The 20,379-nt window shown below is 42.0% G+C and overlaps 1 protein-coding gene across 3 annotated transcripts in view; it reads left to right on the forward strand.

Moving 5' to 3' along the window:
• Positions 1-20,379, forward strand: part of QRICH2 (glutamine rich 2) — a 109,228-nt gene that overhangs the window by 28,141 nt on the left and 60,708 nt on the right. For 2 of the 3 annotated variants that reach the window (XM_056549843.1, XM_056549844.1), the window contains 2 exons: positions 14,983-15,045; positions 16,613-17,045. In XM_056549843.1, coding sequence (XP_056405818.1) covers positions 14,983-15,045; positions 16,613-17,045 — 496 coding nt within the window. Of the gene's footprint in view, positions 1-4,468; positions 4,559-14,982; positions 15,046-16,612; positions 17,046-20,379 lie in introns of all 3 variants that reach the window. The other variant, XM_056549842.1, reaches the window with a different exon arrangement.

A 20,379-nucleotide genomic window follows, 5' to 3' on the forward strand; every position in this document is an offset into this window, starting at 1 on the left:
ATGTGGCGCTTGTCTCTGTGTAAACCCCTCACTGACCTAGCTCCCACCCTCCTGTCAAGATACAGTAGTTGGCTGGATGACGTTTTCCTCACATTTCCTGCATGTAAGTGACAGCTGAAAGAGGAAAACTGTTGTATATAGCTAATGAATGTTATTTAGACAAATACATAGGTTGGTGAGAGGGAAAGGATGGGTTATGGGTTTAGTTCCCTGGAGTACCCCTTTAACCTCTTAAGGACCAATGACGTTGTGGAACGTCATGGCACCCTGGGCTTTAAGGACCAATGACGTTCCACAACGTCATGGCATTTTCCGGTCTCTGCCGCTCGCCGGGCAGAGATCGGAACTGGATGCCTGCTGAAATCCTTCAGCAGGCATCCAGGGCAAACGCCGAGGGGGGCCATGTAGGCCCCCCATGTCGGCGATCGCCGCAAATCGCAAGGGAAATCGCCCTTGCGATCTGCGGCGATACCGGGCTGATCGGGTCTCTGGGACCCGACCGCCCGGTAATTTCGCATGATCCCGGCTGTCACAGACAGCCAGGACCATGCTGGAGCCTAGGAGCGAGGTGGCAAGCCTGCCACCTCCTCCGATCCCCAGCGATCTGTCGGTTAGTTAACCGACCAATCGCAGGAGGGGGGGCGGTTACTTACTCCCGTCCTGCCCGGCCCCTTGAAGTCCGGAGAGGACGGGAGGAAGACCGGAGGACGCGGCGGGGGACGGGGGAGTGCTGGGGACCGGCCCCGGTACTTACCTCGTCCCTGAAGACCCGGATCCTGGCGGCGGAGACGGCGGCAGCGGCGACAGGTGAGTAGATCTTCAGCCGCGGTCGGGCCCTTTACAGCAATGCACGTCGCCGTAAAGTGACATGCATTGCTGTAAAGGGACCCTGTAAACTACAACTCCCAGCATGCCCAGACAGCCCTTGGCGTCTGGGCATGCTGGGAGTTGCAGTTTTGCAACATCTGGAGGTCCACAGTTTGGAGACCACTGTGCCCTTCCAGATGTTGCAAAACTACACATCCTCAGCATGCCCTTACTGTCCAGGCATGCTCGGAGTTGTAGTTCTGCAACATCTGGCCCTTCAGATGTTGCAGAACTACAACTCCCAGCATGCCTGGACAGTTTTGGCATACTGGGAGTTGTAGTTTTGCAACATCTGGAAGGGCACAGATTGGGAACCACTGTATTAGTGGTCTGCAAACTGTAGTCCTCCAGATGTTGCAAAACTACAACTCCAAGCATGCTGGGAGTTTGTAGTTCGGCAACATCTAGCTCTAAAGATGTTGCCGAACTACTACTCCCAGCATGCCTGAGAATGCTGGGAGTTGTGGTTTTGCAACAACAGGAGGCACACTGGTTGGGAAACATTGTCTGTTTCCTAACTCAGTGTTTCCCAACCCGTGTGCCTCCAGCTGTTGCAAAACTATAACTACCAGCATGCACTGATGGACTGTGCATGCTGGGAGTTGTAGTTTTGCAACAGCTGGAGGTCCCCCCCCCCCCCCCCACTGTGAATGTACAGGATACATTCACATGGGCAGGGGGCTTACAGTGAGTATCAGGCTGCAAGTTTGCGATGCAGCAAATTTTGCGCGGCAGCTCAAACTCGCTGTAACCCCCCGCCCGTGTGACTGTACCCTAAAAACACTACACTACACTAACACAAAATAAAATAAAAAGTAAAAAACACTACATATACACATACCCCTACACAGCCCCCCTCCCCAATAAAAATGAAAACGTCTGGTACGCCACTGTTTCCAAAATGGAGCCTCCAGCTGTTGCAAAACAACAACTCCCAGTATTGCCGGACAGCCGTTGACTGTCCAGGCATGCTGGGAGTTTTGCAACAGCTGGAGGCACCCTGTTTGGGAATCACTGGCGTAGAATACCCCTATGTCCACCCCTATGCAAGTCCCTAATTTAGGCCTCAAATGCACATGGCGCTCTCACTTTGGAGCCCTGTCGTATTTCAAGGCAACAGTTTAGGGTCACATATGGGGTATCGCCGTACTCGGGAGAAATTTCTTAACAAATTTTGGGGGGTATTTTCTCCTTTCACCCCTCATGAAAAGGTGAAGTTGGGGGTCTACACCAGCATGTTAGTGTAAAAAAAAAATTTTTTTACACTAACATGCTGGTGTTGCCCCATACTTTTCATTTTGACAAGAGGTAAAAGGGAAAAACGCCCCCCAAAATTTGTAATGCAATTTCTCCCGAGTACGGAGATACCCCATATGTGGGCGCAAAGTGCTCTGGGGAAGCACAACAAGGCCCAGAAGGGAGAGTGCACCATGTACATTTGAGGTGATTTGCACAGGGCTGGCTGATTGTTACAGCGGTTTTGACAAACGCAAAAAAAACAAAACCTCACATGTGACCCCATTTCGGAAACTACACCCCTCACGGAATGTAATGAGGGGTGCAGTGAGAATTTACCCCCCACTGGTGTTTGACAGATCTTTGGAACAGTGGGCTGCGCAAATTAAAAATTTTGTACAGCCCACTGTTCCAAAGATCTGACAGACACCAGTGGGGGGTAAATGCTCACTGTACCCCTTGTTACGTTCCTCAAGGGGTTTAGTTTCCAAAATGGTATGCCATGTGGGGGTTATTTTGCTGTCCTGGCACCATAGGGGCTTCCTAAATGCGACATGCCCCCCGAGCAAAATTTGCTCTCAAAAAGCCAAATATGACTCCCTCTCTTCTGAGCATTGTAGTTTGCCCGTAGTGCGCTTCAGGTCAATTTATGGGGTACCTTCATACTCATAAGAGATGGGGTTACAAATTTTGGGGGGTATTTTCTGCTATTAACCCTTGCAAAAATGTGAAATTTGGGGGGGGAAACACATTTTAGTGAAATTTTTTTTTTTTTTTTTAACGTATGCAAAAGTCGTGAAACCCCTGTGGGGTATTAAGGCTCACTTTATTTCTTTTTACGTTCCTCAAGGGGTCTAGTTTCCAAAATGGTATGCCATGTGGGTATTTTTTGCTGTCCTGGCACCATAGGGGCTTCCTAAATGCGACATGCCCCCGAGCAAAATTTGCTCTCAAAAAGCCAAATATGACTCCTTCTCTTCTGAGCATTGTAGTTCGCCCGTAGTACACTTCAGGTCAACTTATGGGGTACCTCCATACTCAGAAGAGATGGGGTTACAAATTTTTGGGGGTATTTTCTGCTATTAACCCTTGCATACATGTGAAATTTGGGTGGAAACACACATTTTAGTGACATTTTTAAAACATTTTTTTACATATGCAAAAGTCGTGAAACACCTGTGGGGTATTAAGGCTCACTTTATTCCTTGTTACGTTCCTCAAGGGGTCTAGTTTCCAAAATGGTATGCCATGTGGGTATTTTTTCCTGTTCTGGCACCATAGGGGCTTCCTAAATGCAACATGCCCCCCAAAAACCATTTCAGAAAAACGTACTCTCCAAAATCCCCTCGTCGCTCCTTCGCTTCTGAGCCCTCTACTGTGCCCGCCGAACACTTTACATAGACATATGAGGTATGTGCTTACTCGAGAGAAATTGGGCTACAAATATAAGTATACATTTTCTCCTTTTACCCCTTGTAAAAATTCAAAAATTGGGACTACAAGAACATGCAAGTGTAAAAAATGAAGATTGTGAATTTTCTCCTTCACTTTGCTGCTATTCCTGTGAAACACCTAAAGGGTTAAAACGCTGACTGAATTTCATTTTGAATACTTTGGGGGGTGCAGTTTTTATAATGGGGTCATTTATGGGGTATTTCTAATATGAAGACCCTTCAAATCCACTTCAAACCTGAACTGGTCCCTGAAAAATTGTGATTTTGGAAATTTTGTGAAAAATTGGAAAATTGCTGCTGAACTTTGAAGCCCTCTGGTGTCTTCCAAAAGTAAAAAATCGTAAATTTTATGATGCAAACATAAAGTGGACATATTGTATATGTGAATAAAAAAAAAATTATTTGGAATATCCATTTTCCTTACAAGCAGAGAGCTTCAAAGTTAGAAAAATGCAAAATTTTCAATTTTTTCATCAAATTTTGGAATTTTTCACTAAGAAACGATGCAAGTATCGACAAAATTTTACCAATAACATAAAGTAGAATATGTCACGAAAAAACAATCTTGGAATCAGAATGATAGGTAAAAGCGTCTTAGAGTTATTAATGCTTAAAGTGACAGTGGTCAGATGTTCAAAAAACGCTCTGGTCCTAAGGTGTAAAATGGCCTGGTCCTTAAGGGGTTAAGGTCAAAATGGGCTTGGTCCTTAAGGGGTTGAACTAGCTCATATGTTAGAGGTTGGGTCTTCTGCTCTAGGACTTCTTTCTTAGACAGATGCCTGTTTGGTGAATTAGTGGTTTTATACAGAGGATCCATGACCTATTTTTAACAAGCCAATGAAATCAGAATATACTGTAAAGTGGTAAGATAACCACATTTCCTTATGACTTCTCTCTGATGTTGCTTCTAGGAGACCCGGCAGCAACTTGAGCAAAAGCACAAAGATGTGACATCAGAGGAAAGCCTACAGATAGAGCTGGAATTTCTGAAGAATCAGATGGTAAGGATTGTGTAGGAATTTCACTGTTCTCAAATCAGACAGGTTTAAAGGGGTACTCCTTTGGTCAGCGCTTGGAACAAAATGTTCCGAACGCTTAGAGCCGGCGCTGAGAACGCTGAGTGACGTCATAGCCCCGCCCCTCACAACGTCACGTCCGCCCCCCTCAATGCAAGTCTATGGGAGGGGGCGTGACAGCCGTGGGCTCATGAGGGGCGGGGCTATGGCATCATGAGCTCCCGATGCCGGCTCTAGACATACGGAGCAGTGGAGTACCCCTTTAAGTGGATGCTTCATTCAAGCTAATTAATTCTATCTGGCATATTTACATTGCTGAATTCATTTTTGGGCCACCCTGGTGCCTCTGTATATTTCTTCCACCTCTACTCTCTAAAGTGCTCTGATCGTCTGAAATGTACCAGCCCCTCTATGAAACCTGCCCCTTGACACCCTATAATGTCCTCCTAAAAACAGGAAATAATTCAGATAAAGACCTTCTGTGGTGACAGGCCTAGTGGTAATAACATAGTTACATAGTTTAGAAGGTCAAAAAAAGAGTCCATCAAGTTCAACCATTTAGGAAAAAGTGCCGTACGAGATGTTTTTCAATTTTATTGGGGAGGGTGGTTGGGGGTAACTGTGTAAGGGTGTATGTATATGTCCAGAGGAAAAGTTGCCCATAACAACCAATCAGCTCACTTCTTTCATTTTTAACAAGGCCTCTGCAAAATGAAAGAAGTGATCTGATTGGTTGCTATGGGCAACTGGGCAACTTTCCTCTGGACAGGTTTTGATAAATCTCCCCCAATATGTTTAAAATGGCTCTATTCTGACCCCTATAACTTTTTATTTTTCCTTATAGGGGGCTGTATGAGGGCTCATTTTTTGCACCATTATTGGTAGTTTTTATTGGTACCACTTTTGCGTATATGTGACTTTTTGATCACTTTCTATTAAATTTTTCTGGGATGTGATGTGACCAAAAAGCAGCTATTTCAGAGTTGTTGTTTTTTTTTACATTTACGCTGTTCACTGTATAGGATCATTAATATTATATTTTAATAGTTTAGACATTTACGTACGTGGTGATACCACATATATTTATTTAACTTATTTTTTTTACACTTTTTTTGTAAAATGGGAAAAGGGGGATTTTATTGGCAGAGGGTCTTGTTCACATTTTATTAGAACTTTTTTTTTCACTTTACATTTTTTTTTTATGTCCCCATAGGGGACTATACATAGCAGTCCTTAGATTGCTGTTACTGTTTACATATGTTTGCATATGCATAGCACTGATCAGTAATATCGGCAATCTATTGGTCTGGTCTTTTAGAAGGCAAACATGCCGCTGTAGCCGCCTGGAGGCAGGTAAGGGTACTTCCATCAGCTATCCTGACTGATCGAACCTCTGCGATTTTCCGCGAGTGGTCTGATCACCCGCAATAATGCTAATGCCGTAGATGCCGTGATCAGTATCGATCACTGCATCTAAGGGGTTAACGGCGGACACCAGCATGATTGCTGATGTCCGTCATTACCTGCGGGTCCCTGGCTGCTGATAGCAGCCACGACCTACCATGCATCAATCGAGCATAGCTCCTCCACTCGTTTTATGTATAGGATATAAATGTACATCTTGGTGCGTTAAGTACCAGCCCATCAGGACATACATTTATGTCCATTGTCCTTAACCCCACCAGGACCAAGGTCATACAGGTATACCCTCACGTACCTGTATGCCCTCGGTGTTTCCATTCACCGCCGGTAACCGGGCGGTGAACAGAACGAGAAGCCTGCTGAAATCATTCAGCAGGCATCCCGTGCAAACCCCTGGGGGGGTCCTGATGATTTCAGATCGGCGATTTGCTGCGATTCCGGGTCAATCAGGTCACCTCACGATCTCGCGATTGGTCGGCCGAGAACGGCCAACCAATCATGGGAGCTGCTGGTCGGTGATCGGTCCCAATGGTGGAGGAGGTCCCTTACCTGATCTGATGGGTGGCGGGGGTCCCTGGCAGGGGTGGCATCGGCGATGGTCCCAGGCCGTGGCAGTAGCGGCAGCAGAAGCATACAGCAGGAAGTAAGCGCTGTTTGCCTCCTGCTGTTTCTTAGCAACAATTCCCAGCATGCACAGCCAAAGGTCATGCTGGGAGTTGTAGCTTTGCAACAGCTGGAGGCACAACTACAACTCCCAGCATGCCCTTTGGCTGCCGGTGCATGCTGGGAGTTGTAGTTATGCAACAGCTGGAGGCACATTTTTTCTATGAAAAAGTGTGCCTCCAGCTGTTGCATAACGGTAACTCCCAGCATGCACAGACAGCCAAAGGGCATGCTGGGAGTTGTGGTTGTGCCTCCAACTGTTGCAAAGCTACAACTCCCAGCATGACCTTTGGCTGTGCATGCTGGGAGTTTTATTATACAACAGCGGGAGGTGAGTGCTGTGTACCTCCAGCTGTTGTATAATACAGCTGTCAGCATGCACAGCCAAAGGGCATGCTGGGAGTTGTAGTTTTGCAACAGCTGGAGGCACAACTACACCTCCCAGCATAAAGAAACATAGAGAGGCACTCGGGTCTGCTGCGGTGAGTTTATTCACGTTCAGGCGCACCTGCGCTTAATCAATGACCTCTGACTTCCTTCACTCCCCTTCCTATTTATTTGATACAGGTAACTTTATTAACAAGTGAATAACACATATATATAAAACTTTAAAATTGTATAAAAACATACAATAATGCATAACAGAGAGTCACTTCTACTGCATAAGAATTTCCTAATATTTATACCAGTCACGGCACTTCACATTATCCATTCCAAGTTCCAACTTGCTTCTTGATCAGCTATTACTGAATATCAAGGGGCGAAGTTACTCAGGGGGAAATACACTTAAATCGCTCCGTGTGTTCAGTTCCTATTGCGTCTGTACGGAGAATTAATTCTGTTTCCTTCTGTAACAATAATTTTTGCTTATCACCCCCTCTTGGTGGTAAATTTTGTACAACTAAACCTATGATCTTCCAGTGTTCTTTTTTATTTTCGTGGGCGCTACTCAATGTTCTAAAAACCTAGGACATCCCGTGCCTGTCGTCATGGACCTCAAATGTTCTTTTATCCTTATATGTAAGGGTCTTATTGTCTTTCCGATATAATATTTATTACAACTACAAACAAGGCATAAACGACAAAACTCGTTTTACTAGTGATGAAATCATTAACTTTGATAATACGTGCACCTAGTTGTATTTCTTTTTGATTGCATAACATGCGACATATATTACATTGTCCACATTAAAAATTGCCTGACGGTAATTGTTTTTGCAACCAGTTCGATTTAATACTCTCCCCTTCCTTCTAATCTGCTCTTAACCATTAGGTCCCTTAAAGGGGTACTCTGGTGAAAACCTTTTTTTCTTTTAAATCAACTGGTGGCAGAAAGTTAAACATATTTGTAAATTACTTCTATTAAAAAATCTTAATCCTTCCTGTACTTATTAGCTGCTGAATAATATAGAGGAAATTCTTTTCTTTTTGGAATGCTCTCTGATGACATCACGAGCACAGTTCTCTCTGCTGACGTTATTATAATAATAATAACGCTTTATTTATTGTTGTCCTTAGTGGGATTTGAACCCAAGTCCCCAGCACTGCAAGGCAACAGTGCTAACCCCTGAGCCACCATGCTGCCCTTAGCATACATTTGCTATGCATCTGCTATGCACGGTTATCCCCTATCTTTTAGTCTCTGGCATAATTCATTAGCCTGTTGTTTAAATGTGTTTTTGCTAGTATTGATCCTCCGCACCATCTGACCATAAGGTAGTGATTTTTTTGACATGGTAAGGATGGTAACTGTCATATCTTAACAGAGAATTGGTTGCGGTAGGTTTTCGATACCCCTCAATGTTTAATTGATCTTGAGTTATTTAAATTAAAAGACACCATACATACTAAACCGATGGTGTCATTCAGAAGGACCAGAAATTTAAGGGACCTATTGGTTAAGAACAGATTAAAAAAGGAAGAGGAGAGTATTAAATCCAACTGGTTGCAAAAACAACTACCGTCAGGCAATTTTTAATGTGAACAATGTAATATCTGTCACATGTTATGCAATAAAAAAAGAAATACAACTAGGTGCACGTATTATCAAAGTTAATGATTTCATCACTAGTAAAACGAGTTTTGTCGTTGATGCCTTGGTTTGTAGTTGTAATAAATATTATATCCGAAAGACAATAAGACCCTTACATATAAGGATAAAAGAACATTTGAGGTCCATGACAGGCACGGGATGTCCTAGGTTTTTAGAACATTGAGTAGCGCCCACAAAAATAAAAAAAGAACACTTGAAGTTCATAGGTTTAGTTGTACAAAATTTACCACCAAGAGGGGGTGATAAGCAAAAATTATTGTTACAGAAGGAAACAGAATTAATTCTCCATACAGACACAATAGGTCCTTTGGGACTGAACACACGGAGTGATTTAAAGGGGTATTCCAGGATTTTTTTTATTTGACTATACTACAGGGGCTGTAAAGTTAGTGTAGTTCATAATATAGTGTCTGTACCTGTGTGTGACTGTTTTCTCACAATTCTTCTGTGATTTTCACTCCAATATGACTGTTGGCTCAGATTTTTCCCAGGTTGCAATGCGGCCGAGACCTGACTCACTAGTCCGCTGATGACAGGGAGCCTGTCTGCTTCAATGGGTGGAGCGATCGCTTGGTGGGAGAGGGATCAGTCTGCAACTAATGCAACAGCTGTAGGCACCCTGATTGAAAACCACAGGTCTTTTGAATGGATGCAGCTGATTTATGTTTCAATGGGGGGGGGGTGGCTGATGTGGGGGAGGGAGGAAAATGGAATTGTGGGATTTGTAGTAAAAAAAAAAAAGAAAAGTCAAACAGGAAACAAAAAGCTAGCCACAGTATTTTGGTAATCTCACAACATAGCCATTTAGCCCCAAGACAAACGCAGATCCTTCCTAAGCATGTCTATTACTGCTTGCCAGGTACGTACTAAAATCACCTTATGGTGGAGAACCCCTTTAAGTGTATTTCCCCCTGAGTAACCTCGCCCCTTGATATTCAGTAATAGCTGATCAAGTAGCAAGTTGGAACTTGGAACAGACAATGTGAAGTGCCGTGACTGGTATAAATATTTAGGAAATTATTATGCAGTAGAAGTGACTCTCTGTTATGCATTATTGTATGTTTTTAATACACATTTTAAAGATTTTTATATATATATATATATATATATATATATATATATATACGGTATATAAATATATATGTGTGTGTTATTCACTTGTTAATAAAGTTACCTGTATCGTATAAATAGGAAGGGGAGTGAAGGAAGTCAGAGGTCATTGATTAAGCGCAGGTCCGCGAAAAGATTCGTCGACCAGGTTCTGTATTACCTGAACTTGAATAAACTCTCCGCAGCAGACCCGTATCAGTGCCTCCGTATCTTTCTTCATGAGTATACATTTTCTGGATGAGCAGAAGGAGGAGGATCCGTGTATAGCGTGGGTAATTGCTCCATTACTACAGAGACGGTTTGTGTCCCAGCGGCAGTGCCAACACTGTTTCTTTTTCTTGGACAACTCCCAGCATGCCCTTTGGCTGTCTGTGCATGCTGGGAGTTATCGTTTTGCAACATCTGGAGGCACCCGGTTTGAGAAACAGTGCCGTAGGGTATTTTGGTGGTGGAGGCAAGTGTAATACTTGCATCCGGGTCCGTCCCTATGCGGGAGAAATTGCGTTACAAATTTTGGGGGGCTTTTTCTCCTATTACCCTTTTTGAAAAGGTAAAGTTGGGATCTACACCAGCATGTTAGTGTAAAAAAAATTTAATTTTTTACACTAACATGCTGGTGTTGCCCCATACTTTTCATTTTCACAAGAGGTAAAAGGAAAAAAGACCCCCAAAATTTGTAACGCAATTTCTCGTGAGTATGGAAATACCCCACATGTGGTCATAAAGTGCTCTGCGGGCGCACAACAGGGCTCAGGAGTGAGAGCGCACCATGTACATTTGAGGCCTAAATTGATGATTTGCACAGGGGTGGCTGCTGGTTACAGCAGTTCTGACATAAATGCAAAAAACAAAACAAAAAAATATCCCACAGGTGAAATTTTTGTTAAATTTGGACGTGAAAATGAAAAATTAGATTTTTTTTTCCGCTAAAATGCTGGTGTAACATTACATGCTCTGCACTACAGGGCTCAGAGGGGAAGGAGTAAAATTTGTTTTTTTGCAGAGAGAATTTGGCTGGAATTGAAGGCCATGTGCATTTACAAAGCCCCCAATCATGCCAGAACAGTGGACCCCCCACATGTGACCCCATTTTGGAAACTACACCCTTCACGGAATGTAGCAAGGGGTATAGTGAGCATTTACGCCCCACAGGTGTTTGACAGATTTTTTTGCACAGTGGTCCATGAAAATGAAACATTTAATTTTTCATTTGCACAGCCCACTGTTCCAAAGATATGTCAAACGCCAGTGGGGTTTAAATGCTCACTGCATCCCTTGTTACACTCTGTGAGGGGTGTAGTTTCTGAAATCGGGTCACATGTGGGGGGTCCACTGTTCTGGTAGCACAGTGGGGGCTTTGTGAACGCACATGACCCCCAACTTCTATTCCAACTAAATTATCTCTCCAAAAGCCCAATGGCGCTCCTTCTTTTCTGAGCATTGTAGTTCGCCCGCAGAGCACTTTACATCCACATATGGGGTATTTCCATACTCAGAAGAAATGGGGTTAGAAATTTTGGGGGCATTTTCTCCTATTATTCCTTGTGAAAATGAAAAATGTGGGGTAACACCAGCATTTTAATGAAAAAAAAACTAATTTTTCATTTTCACATCCCAATTTAGCGAAAATTTGTCAATCACCTGTGGGGTGTTAAGACTCACTATACCACTTGTTACATTCCTTGTGGGGTTTTGTTTCCAAATTAGTATGCCATGTGGTTTTTTTTTTTTTGCTGTTCTGGCACCATGGTGGCTTCCTAAATGTGACATGCCCCCTAAAATCCATTTCAATAAAATTCGCTCTCCAAAATCCCATTGTCACTCCTTCTCTTCTGAGCCCTGTAGTGCGCTCGCAGAGAACTTTACATCCACATATGAGGTATTTCCTTACTCGAGAGAAATGGGGTTACACATTTTGGTGGCTTTTACTCCATGAAAAAAAATGAAGAAAAAAAAATGGGTCTTCTCCACCTTGCTGCTATTCCTTTGAAACACTTAAAGGGTTAATAAACTTTCTGAATGTCATTTTGAATACTTTGAGGGGTGCCGTTTTCATAATGGGGTCAATTATGGGGTATTTCGAACATAAAGACCCTCAAATTCACTTAAAAACTGAACTAGTCCCTAAAAAATTCTGATTTAGAAATTTTCTTAAAAAATTGGAAAATTGTTGCTAAACTTTGAAGCCCTCTAATGTCTTCAAAAAGTAAAAACATGTCAACATTATGATGCAAAATAAAATAGACATATTGTATATGTGAATCAATATATAATTTATTTTGAATATCCATTTTCCTTACAAGCAGAGAGCTTCAAAGATAGAAAAATGCAAAACTTTCACATTTTTCATTAAATTGGGGAATTTTTCACCAAGAAATGATGCAAGTATCGCCGAAAATGTACTACTAACATAAAGTAGAATATGTCACGAAAAAAAACTATCTCAGAATCAAATTCATAATTAAAGGGTACCTCTCATCAAAAAAACTTTTGATATATTATAGATTAATGTATGCAGAATAACTTTACAATTGCATGTTATTAAAAAAATATGCTTCTTTCTATTTAATTTTCCACTTTGAAGAAATGACCACTAGGGGTCTCCCTACCAGTCCTGGCAGCAAGCATTTCGGACTCATGCTGGAGTCCTAAACACTACGAGCTGCCAGTCTGCTTTGTTCACAAAGGAGAACACTCAGAGCTGCCAGCCTGCTTTGTTCACAGCCTGTTTGGCTGTGAACAAAGCAGGCTGGCAGCTCTGAGTGTTTAGGACTCCAGCATGAGTCAGAAATGCTTGCTGACAGGACTGATCGGGAAAAATACAATAGAAAGAAGCATATTTTTCATTAACATGCTATTGGAAAGTTATTCAACATTCGTTAATCTAAAATATATCAAAAGTTTATTTGATGAGAGGTACCCTTTAATGATTCCAGTACTTATCAGCTGTTGTATGCTACACAGGAAGTTCTTTTCTTTTTTAATTTCCTTTCTGTCTGACCACAGTGCTCTCTTCTGACACTTCTGTCCATGTCAGGGACTGTGCAGAGCAGGAGAGGTTTGCTATGGGGATTTGCTCCTACTCTGGGCAGTTCCTAAAATGGACAGAGGTGTCAGCAGAGAGCGCTATGGTCAGGCATAAAGGAAATTCAAAAAGAAAAGATCTTCCAGCATACAACAGCTGATAAGTACAGGAAGGATTACGTTTTTTTTAATAGAAATAATTTACAAATCTGTTTAACTTTCTGGCACCAGTTGATTTAAAAAAAATGCCCTTTAAGGTGAAAATGGGCTTGGTCCTTAAGGGGTTAAGTGGTTTAAAAGGCATGACACAAAGTTTTCTTATAGTTATGTGTTGTTTAGTGGTAATTGTAGATTGGTTTGGTGTGAGGCAACTGGACGTGACACCATTCATTGATCTTAGTTTACATTCTCTGTATGTATCCCAGATACTTTTTGGACAAACCAACCTGTTGTAATGAATCACATTGTGTGCTGCAATGTGATAGGGCCAAATTTCAGGCTGGAGGTTTAATCCTAAATTATAAGTAAACAATCAGCAGTTGTGGGTAAAGGCGCCTACCAGGTGATCTCTTTCTTTTAAGAAGATTTGGCACATTTGGAACTAACAGACAGGAAATCAAATCTACCCCTTCTATGAGCAAAATGTTCCCCATTTTCAAACTTTCTGCTTAATAAAATAAGCAGATTAAGGGTCTATTCACACGTACAGTATACATTTTCCTTTTTTTTTTTTACACATGCTCTGATCTGTGGGGTTTTCCTCAGCTCAAATCCACCACATTTTATGTGGAAACCTTAGTAAATATGTTTGGTTTTTGTGAAAATGTCAGGAACACGCCCCTTTTTGGAGACCATGCCCCCTTTTCACGACGGTCACGCCCCTTTTTCGGGTTTTCTTTGCAAAATGGAGTTAGTCTAGGTTTTTTCAATTCTGACGCACAGTCTGGCGCAGACAGAATTTGTAGTGCAGATTCTGGCGCAGACAGAATTTCTGGCGCAATGCGACAGAATCTGGCGCACAACCCGACAAAACATGTCGGGTTTGCAATAGTAAATGAGGGCCAATGACTACTTTTTAACTCAATTTTTTAAAGCAATTTTTGTTTCATAACATATGGATGGCCTATCCTCAGGCAGGTTATTAATAACATATTGGTGGGGTACAGACACCGGCACACCCACCAATTAGCTGTTTGTGTAGGAAATCACCTTTTAAATTTGTCAAAAATGCAACCACAGCTGATCCTCACAAGACTAACACCCCATGGGTGTGGCAGAAGGGGCAAACTGACACTAAAATAGCATCAGACGCAGCAGAGCTAATTAGGTGTTCATTAGCAGAGATACTGTACGAACAGCCAACCAAGATGGCTACAGTTACAGGCTGTCTGGAACAAGCTGCCAGCAGACAATAACATGGTCGACAGTCCAAGTTCATACACAGGAGGGACAGGTAAGGTTCCAGGGGATGGGGGATGAGACAAAGCCAAAGTCCAGTAGACAGGCAGAGGTCAGGATTACAGGATCAGCAGACAGACATGCTTCAGAGACTTAGCAATGCAGAATACAACCTTGTTGAGGCATCAAGCAACAGGTGGAGCAGGTTTATATAGTGAGTGCCTGACACGGATTGGAGGAGGATCAATTACGGAGTGCACTCTGTCTCTATAAGATTCAGTCAGTGCTCGCATGTGGATCCTAGTGGACAGAGCAAAAACTGCAGCAGGAGACACCCTAGAGCAGGAAGACCAGGACAGCAGACGCATGGCAGAGAGGATGTCACATGGCGCTGGTAAGAAGCAGGACACATGATAAGCTGGTGGTTGCCAAACATTAACGTTACAACGTCTCCACAACTGACCATTACCCCCCCTCAAAAAAAAATGTCAAGATCTCCAAGTGCCCCTTGTGAATAGAGAAATAATACACTTGCATGACTACCACTCTATTCACCAATTGATGGAGATAGCTGAACATTACCAAGTGGGGAGCATACATACCTGTACTGTATCGGTACAGCATTGAAGAGGTGAGAACTGTCTTTTTAAGTTTAGTACATTTGCTGCTTTTTGTTCTAACAACCCATTTAAAAAGATAAAGTTGAGACATTTATTTTTTCTTCCATGTGTTGTTATAGAAAGAAGTGGAAGAAAAGATGGAAATTTTCAATGAGAGTTTGACAAAATGCCCAGGAATTAAGGTAACCCATCTGGAGGGGGAAACGACCAGCTGAATGTCCCGTTCATTTGTCCCAAGTTTCATGGTCACCAATAAATCTTAATATATGGTTCCCTAGTAGAGACAGTCTTCAGAATTGGGCAATGTTAGGGGTACCTCCGACTGTTAGAATAACAGATTACAGATCCATTAGTATCACTGAAAGGACTGTTACCGTAGTGTAGCAGTAATATACAGGTCAAAATCTCTAAGCTTAAAGGGGTACTCCGGTGGAAAACTTTTTTTTTTTTTTTTAAATCAACCTGTGCCAGAAAGTTATACAGATTTTTTAATGACTTCTATTAAAAATATTTACCCTTTCGGTACTTTTTAACTGCTGTATGCTACAGAGGAAATTCTATACTTTTTGAATTTCTTTTTTGTCTTGTCCACAGTGCTCTCTGCTGACACCTGCTGCCCATATCAGGAACTGTCCAGAGCAGGAGAAAATCCCCATAGCAAACCTATGCTGCTCTGGACAGTTCCTGACACAGACAGAGGTGTCAGCAGAGAGCACTGTGGACAACACAAAAAGGAAATTCAAAAAGTAAAGAATTTCCTCTGTAGCAAACAGCTGCTAAAAAGTACTAAAAGGATTAAGATTTTTTAATAGAAGTAATTTACAAATCTATTTAACTTTCTGGCACCAGTTGATTTAAAAAAAATAAAAAATAAAAAGTGTTTTCCACCAGAGTACCCCTTTAAGGGACAAAAGGGCCTGTTCCTACCTGTCGAAAGGTACTGGTTTGGTTTCCTTTTAAGATTAGAAAAAAGGTACCTTTAAATTGAAATGCAGCACAATTTTAATCATCTTCTTAAACCGGACAGTAAAAAAGAACCCAACAAAACACAATACAGCACCTTGCTAAATTATTCCAAAACACAGTGTTATCTTTTGACGTGTCTTTGATAGTTGAAGTGTGACTGTCACCTAAAATAGGCTTGTGAAGCTGCACACACAGTGCACTAGGGCTTTACAAGAATATTCTAGCCATACCTGTGCTGATAATGTAGGCTGTTGTATAGTCACAATAAACATCTTTCTCTGGCTATGTTGCACTGTGGATTGACTGGCGTACACAGGGCTGCTGCGGGCCCTGTCTGTCAATCAACAAAGTGATGTAGCCAAGGAAAGCCAGTATTTCCCACTGGGGATACGTCGGACCATACCCTTAAAGGGGTACTCCATTGCTCAGCGTTTGGAACAAACTGTTCAGAACGCTGGAGCTGGGAGCTTGTGAAGTCATAGCCCCGCCCCCTCAATGCAAGTCTATGGGAGGGGGCGTGACAGCATAGACATGCATTGAGGGGCGGGACATCATGAAGGGGCGGGGCTATGACTTGAGCAGCGGAGTACCCCTTTAAAGGAACATTTTGTTTCTGATCTTAAAACGGAAGATAGTACCTTTGAACAGAATACTAAAATGTGGCAAAACGTTGTCAATGTGACCATTACAACATAACTACAACCTGAATTGGAATGTAAACTTAAAGCTGTGGTTAGCAGTTGTACAAATGTAATATTCTTCCTTCTGATATCACTTATACAGGCTGGTGACAGCAGTCCTGTGTCTGAACCTACACAAGATACTGATGGACACGTATTGGACGTTTCTCAGACCACGCTACCTCTGACACAGGGGTCCAATCAGGCTAAAGACTCAGCTCTCTCTGTAGAGGCCCCATATGTTACTATGGATCGTATGGTAGCAGATATATTGCAGGACGCTCAGATGGAGGAATCAGAACAAGCATATGAAAGAGAATTAACCCATGCTCACCCTGGGGCCCCTGTGCCTCACAATACGGGGACTAACTGTTCTGTTAGTTGTATGAATGTCGCTCCTGGGACTCCTGAAATAAACCCTTCACTTTTACCTGCATCTACGTCTCAGGAACTTGCAATGCTTTATACAAGAGTAGATGCCCTAGAGAGGGACAAGGCCGACCGTACTGAACTTGGACTTCTGCAGAAAAATGCAGGTAATACTATTCATCTTTTATAGAAAACCTGTTTTCTTTAAAGGGAATTGTCAGCTCTGTACCAGGTATATCGGCAGATAAGTGCTGGAAGAATAAAATTAACCATAGGTTTAGTTTGGATGATCACTTTTTGTTGAGTTGTAAAAGTGTCTTTTTTTGTTAGCAGTTAAAAAGTCAAACTGGTGGTGCTGAGCTGCAGCAGCACACCTCCTCCCTCCTCCCCTCCCATCCTGTTTTGACTGACTTACATAGCTAGAAGCTGAGCCCTGTATATCAATCATGCAGAGCGGGGTGGGGGAGAGAGGAGGCAGCACAGATTTTAAAGGGGTGCTCAGGTGGAAAATATATATTTTTTTTTTAATCAACTGGTGCCAGAAAGCCAAACAGATTTGTAAATTACTTCTATTAAAAAATCTTATCAGCTGCGGTATAATACAGAGGAAGATTTCTTTTTGAATTTCTTTTCTCTGTCCACGGTGCTCTCTGCTGACACCTCTGTCCATGTCAGGAATTGTCCAGAGCAGGAGAGGTTTGCTATGGGAAATTGTTCCTACTCTGGACAGTTCCTGGCATGGACAGAGGTGTCAGCAGAGAGCACCGTGGACAGAGAAAAGAAATAAAAAAAATTAAATAATTAAAATTTAAACTTCCTCTGTATTATACAGCAGATGATAAGTACTGGAAGGATTAAGATTTTTTTAATAGACGTAATTTACAAATCTGTTTAACTTTCTGGCACCAGTTGATTTTAAAAAAAATGTTTTCCACTGGAGTACCCCTTTAAAGTGAATATATCAACCATTTTTTTTTACTGATTAGAGCCAGATTCTAAAACATGTTACTATTTTCTGATTGTAATATTTTTTATTTCATTTTCTGTTCATTATTTTAGGGGGGGGCTGTCTGAATTATTTTTAACAGCATTTAGAGATATGCTTTTCAGCTGGACCCATGTACATAGGCAACAATAGACAGGAGCTTTTTTATTTGTTAGGCTAGGTTCAGACTACGAAATTTCCACCTGCAATTCCTCTTTGAAATTGAAGGCGGAAATTCCGCTTGCTAAAATGTATAGTGTAGTGAATGGGTTTCCATTCACAAATTCACACTTCGGAATTTGTGAAGCGGAATTTGTGAACGGAAAATCCGCTTGGAAATTTCCACCTGAAGAATGGGGTTGCTCTTTCTTCAGGCGGAAATCCGCGCGGAACACATTGCAGTCTATTGGGGACTGCAGTGTCCGCGGGGTCCTAGCGCCGACTGATTCAGTCCGTGCTGGCCGCACTCGGAAGCTCCAGGTGGAAATTTTCTGCCCGGAGATTCCGTAGTCTGAACCTAGCCTTACTGGGCATTCTCTGTGACCTTTTTAGAGGTGATTCAGCAGGGAGAGGGAGGATCACAGCTATTCTGTGTGTTATCTATCTACTATCGTCTTTTGTCACTGTACTTTCTTATAATGAGGATGAGACTGCTAGAATCTGACAAATCAGTGATCTGAAAAAACAGGAAGTGTCAGTGTTTTAGGCCTTGTGGCCAAAAAGTAACTGCAATATTTCAGGATTCTTTTAAAATATAGATTGTGAGATAGAAATAAAAAATAAATAAATAAAATCACCAAACATTCATAACAATATCATTAACATAAAAAGTTCCCTTTAAAGTATGATATTATTTATCCCACACTGCAAAGAAAAATTACACAAAAAGTGTTAAAATAGCGTAGTTGTTTTTACAATGTCCGTTTTTATAATTAAACGTTATTTTACTACATTGTATATTATATGAAATTATACCAATAAAAACTATAACATTTTCTGCAAGAAAACAGGCTCTCACATGGCTATGTGAACATAAAAAATGAAGAAAAACACCATTGGCAAACAAAAAAAAAATCACTGTGGAGATAAAGGGTTAATTATTGAGACTAGGCACTGGACACATCAAGACTAAGAGTACGTTCACACGAGCGGATCCCCAGCACGTATTACGCTGCGGATCCGCTGCTGAAGGACCGCTGTATGCTGCCTTTACAAGTGCCTGCTCAGAGCGGCAATACGCTGCTATGAGCAGACACACTGCGATGTACGATTTGCCTCGCGCATGCGCAGTATACTCGCACATCGCGGCAGCTCTCGGCCTAGCTCATAGAGCAGGGGGAGCGGCCGTGATGTGTGCGCAGCGACTCGCACATCACTTCAGTGTGTCTGTTTGTAGCGGCGTATTGCTGCTCCGAGCAGGCACCTATAAAGGCAGCATACAGCGGTCTTTCAGCGGCAGATCCACAGCATAATACATCCAAACTAAGGCTAAGTTTCCACTTGGTTTTTCTTTTGTGCGTTTTTCTCTAAAAAACGCTAAAACAGCCCCCATGGCATTTTTTTCATTGTTAGCTGTAAATCAATGAATAATAGTAAAATTATTTTTCTACTTTGCGTTTTTCAGTTTGGCGTTTTTTCTAATCCTTTTGGCGTTTTTTCACTCTTTCTTGGCATTTCTCAGCTCATTGGCGGTTTTGCAAAGTCGCAGCATGTTGAGCCTATGGTGTTATTTTCTCCTAAATCGTAGCGTTTTTCTCCCAAAGAAGTCTATGGGAATAAAAAAACGCCAAGAAAAATGACATGTGGGTTTTTAGTTTGGCATTTTTGCAGGCGGTTTTCATTCTTTTTTGGACTATAGCGATCAAAAAAAAGTAAAGGAGAAAATTGTATTTAAAGAAATGTATCTTTATTATAACGAAATTTTAATAAATTTTTAAACAGGGATCAATGTAGCTGACAATAATAAAAATGTAGTGTGTGTGTTTTTCACTTTTTTTTTTTTTTTTTTTTTTTTAGGTAATACTACTACTTCCAGCATGGAACACCCGTTGCGATCATCTTTCATCCCTGAGATTCGGAGCGGCTTTCACCTGCGCTCGCATCTCTGCTCTGTACTCCGGCCGGCCACTCACCATTCATATTTCCCTCTGAGAGCAGGGATTGGCTGCCACCATCCGGCCAATTACCAGTCTGAGCAGAATATATGAATGAGTGAAGAGAATTTCTATTCACATCACAGAGTATAGTGCAGAGATGCGAGCGCTGTATAGAGCCGCTCCGCATCTCTGCTATATTATGGACGATCGCAGCGGGTGTCAGGAGTGACACCCGGGGTGATCTGTCTATTAGTACAGGAACTACTACTCCCATCATGGAACAGTGTGTTCCATGCTGGGAGTAGTAGTAATGCTACCTAAAAAATATAAAAAATAAAGTTAAAAAAAAACCACACACATACTAAATTTTTATTCTTGTTGGCTACATTTTTTAGTGCCTACCCACCCACATAAATTGAT

This window comes from Hyla sarda, chromosome 13, assembly GCF_029499605.1.
Source record: "Hyla sarda isolate aHylSar1 chromosome 13, aHylSar1.hap1, whole genome shotgun sequence".
Taxonomy (NCBI): domain Eukaryota; kingdom Metazoa; phylum Chordata; class Amphibia; order Anura; family Hylidae; genus Hyla; species Hyla sarda.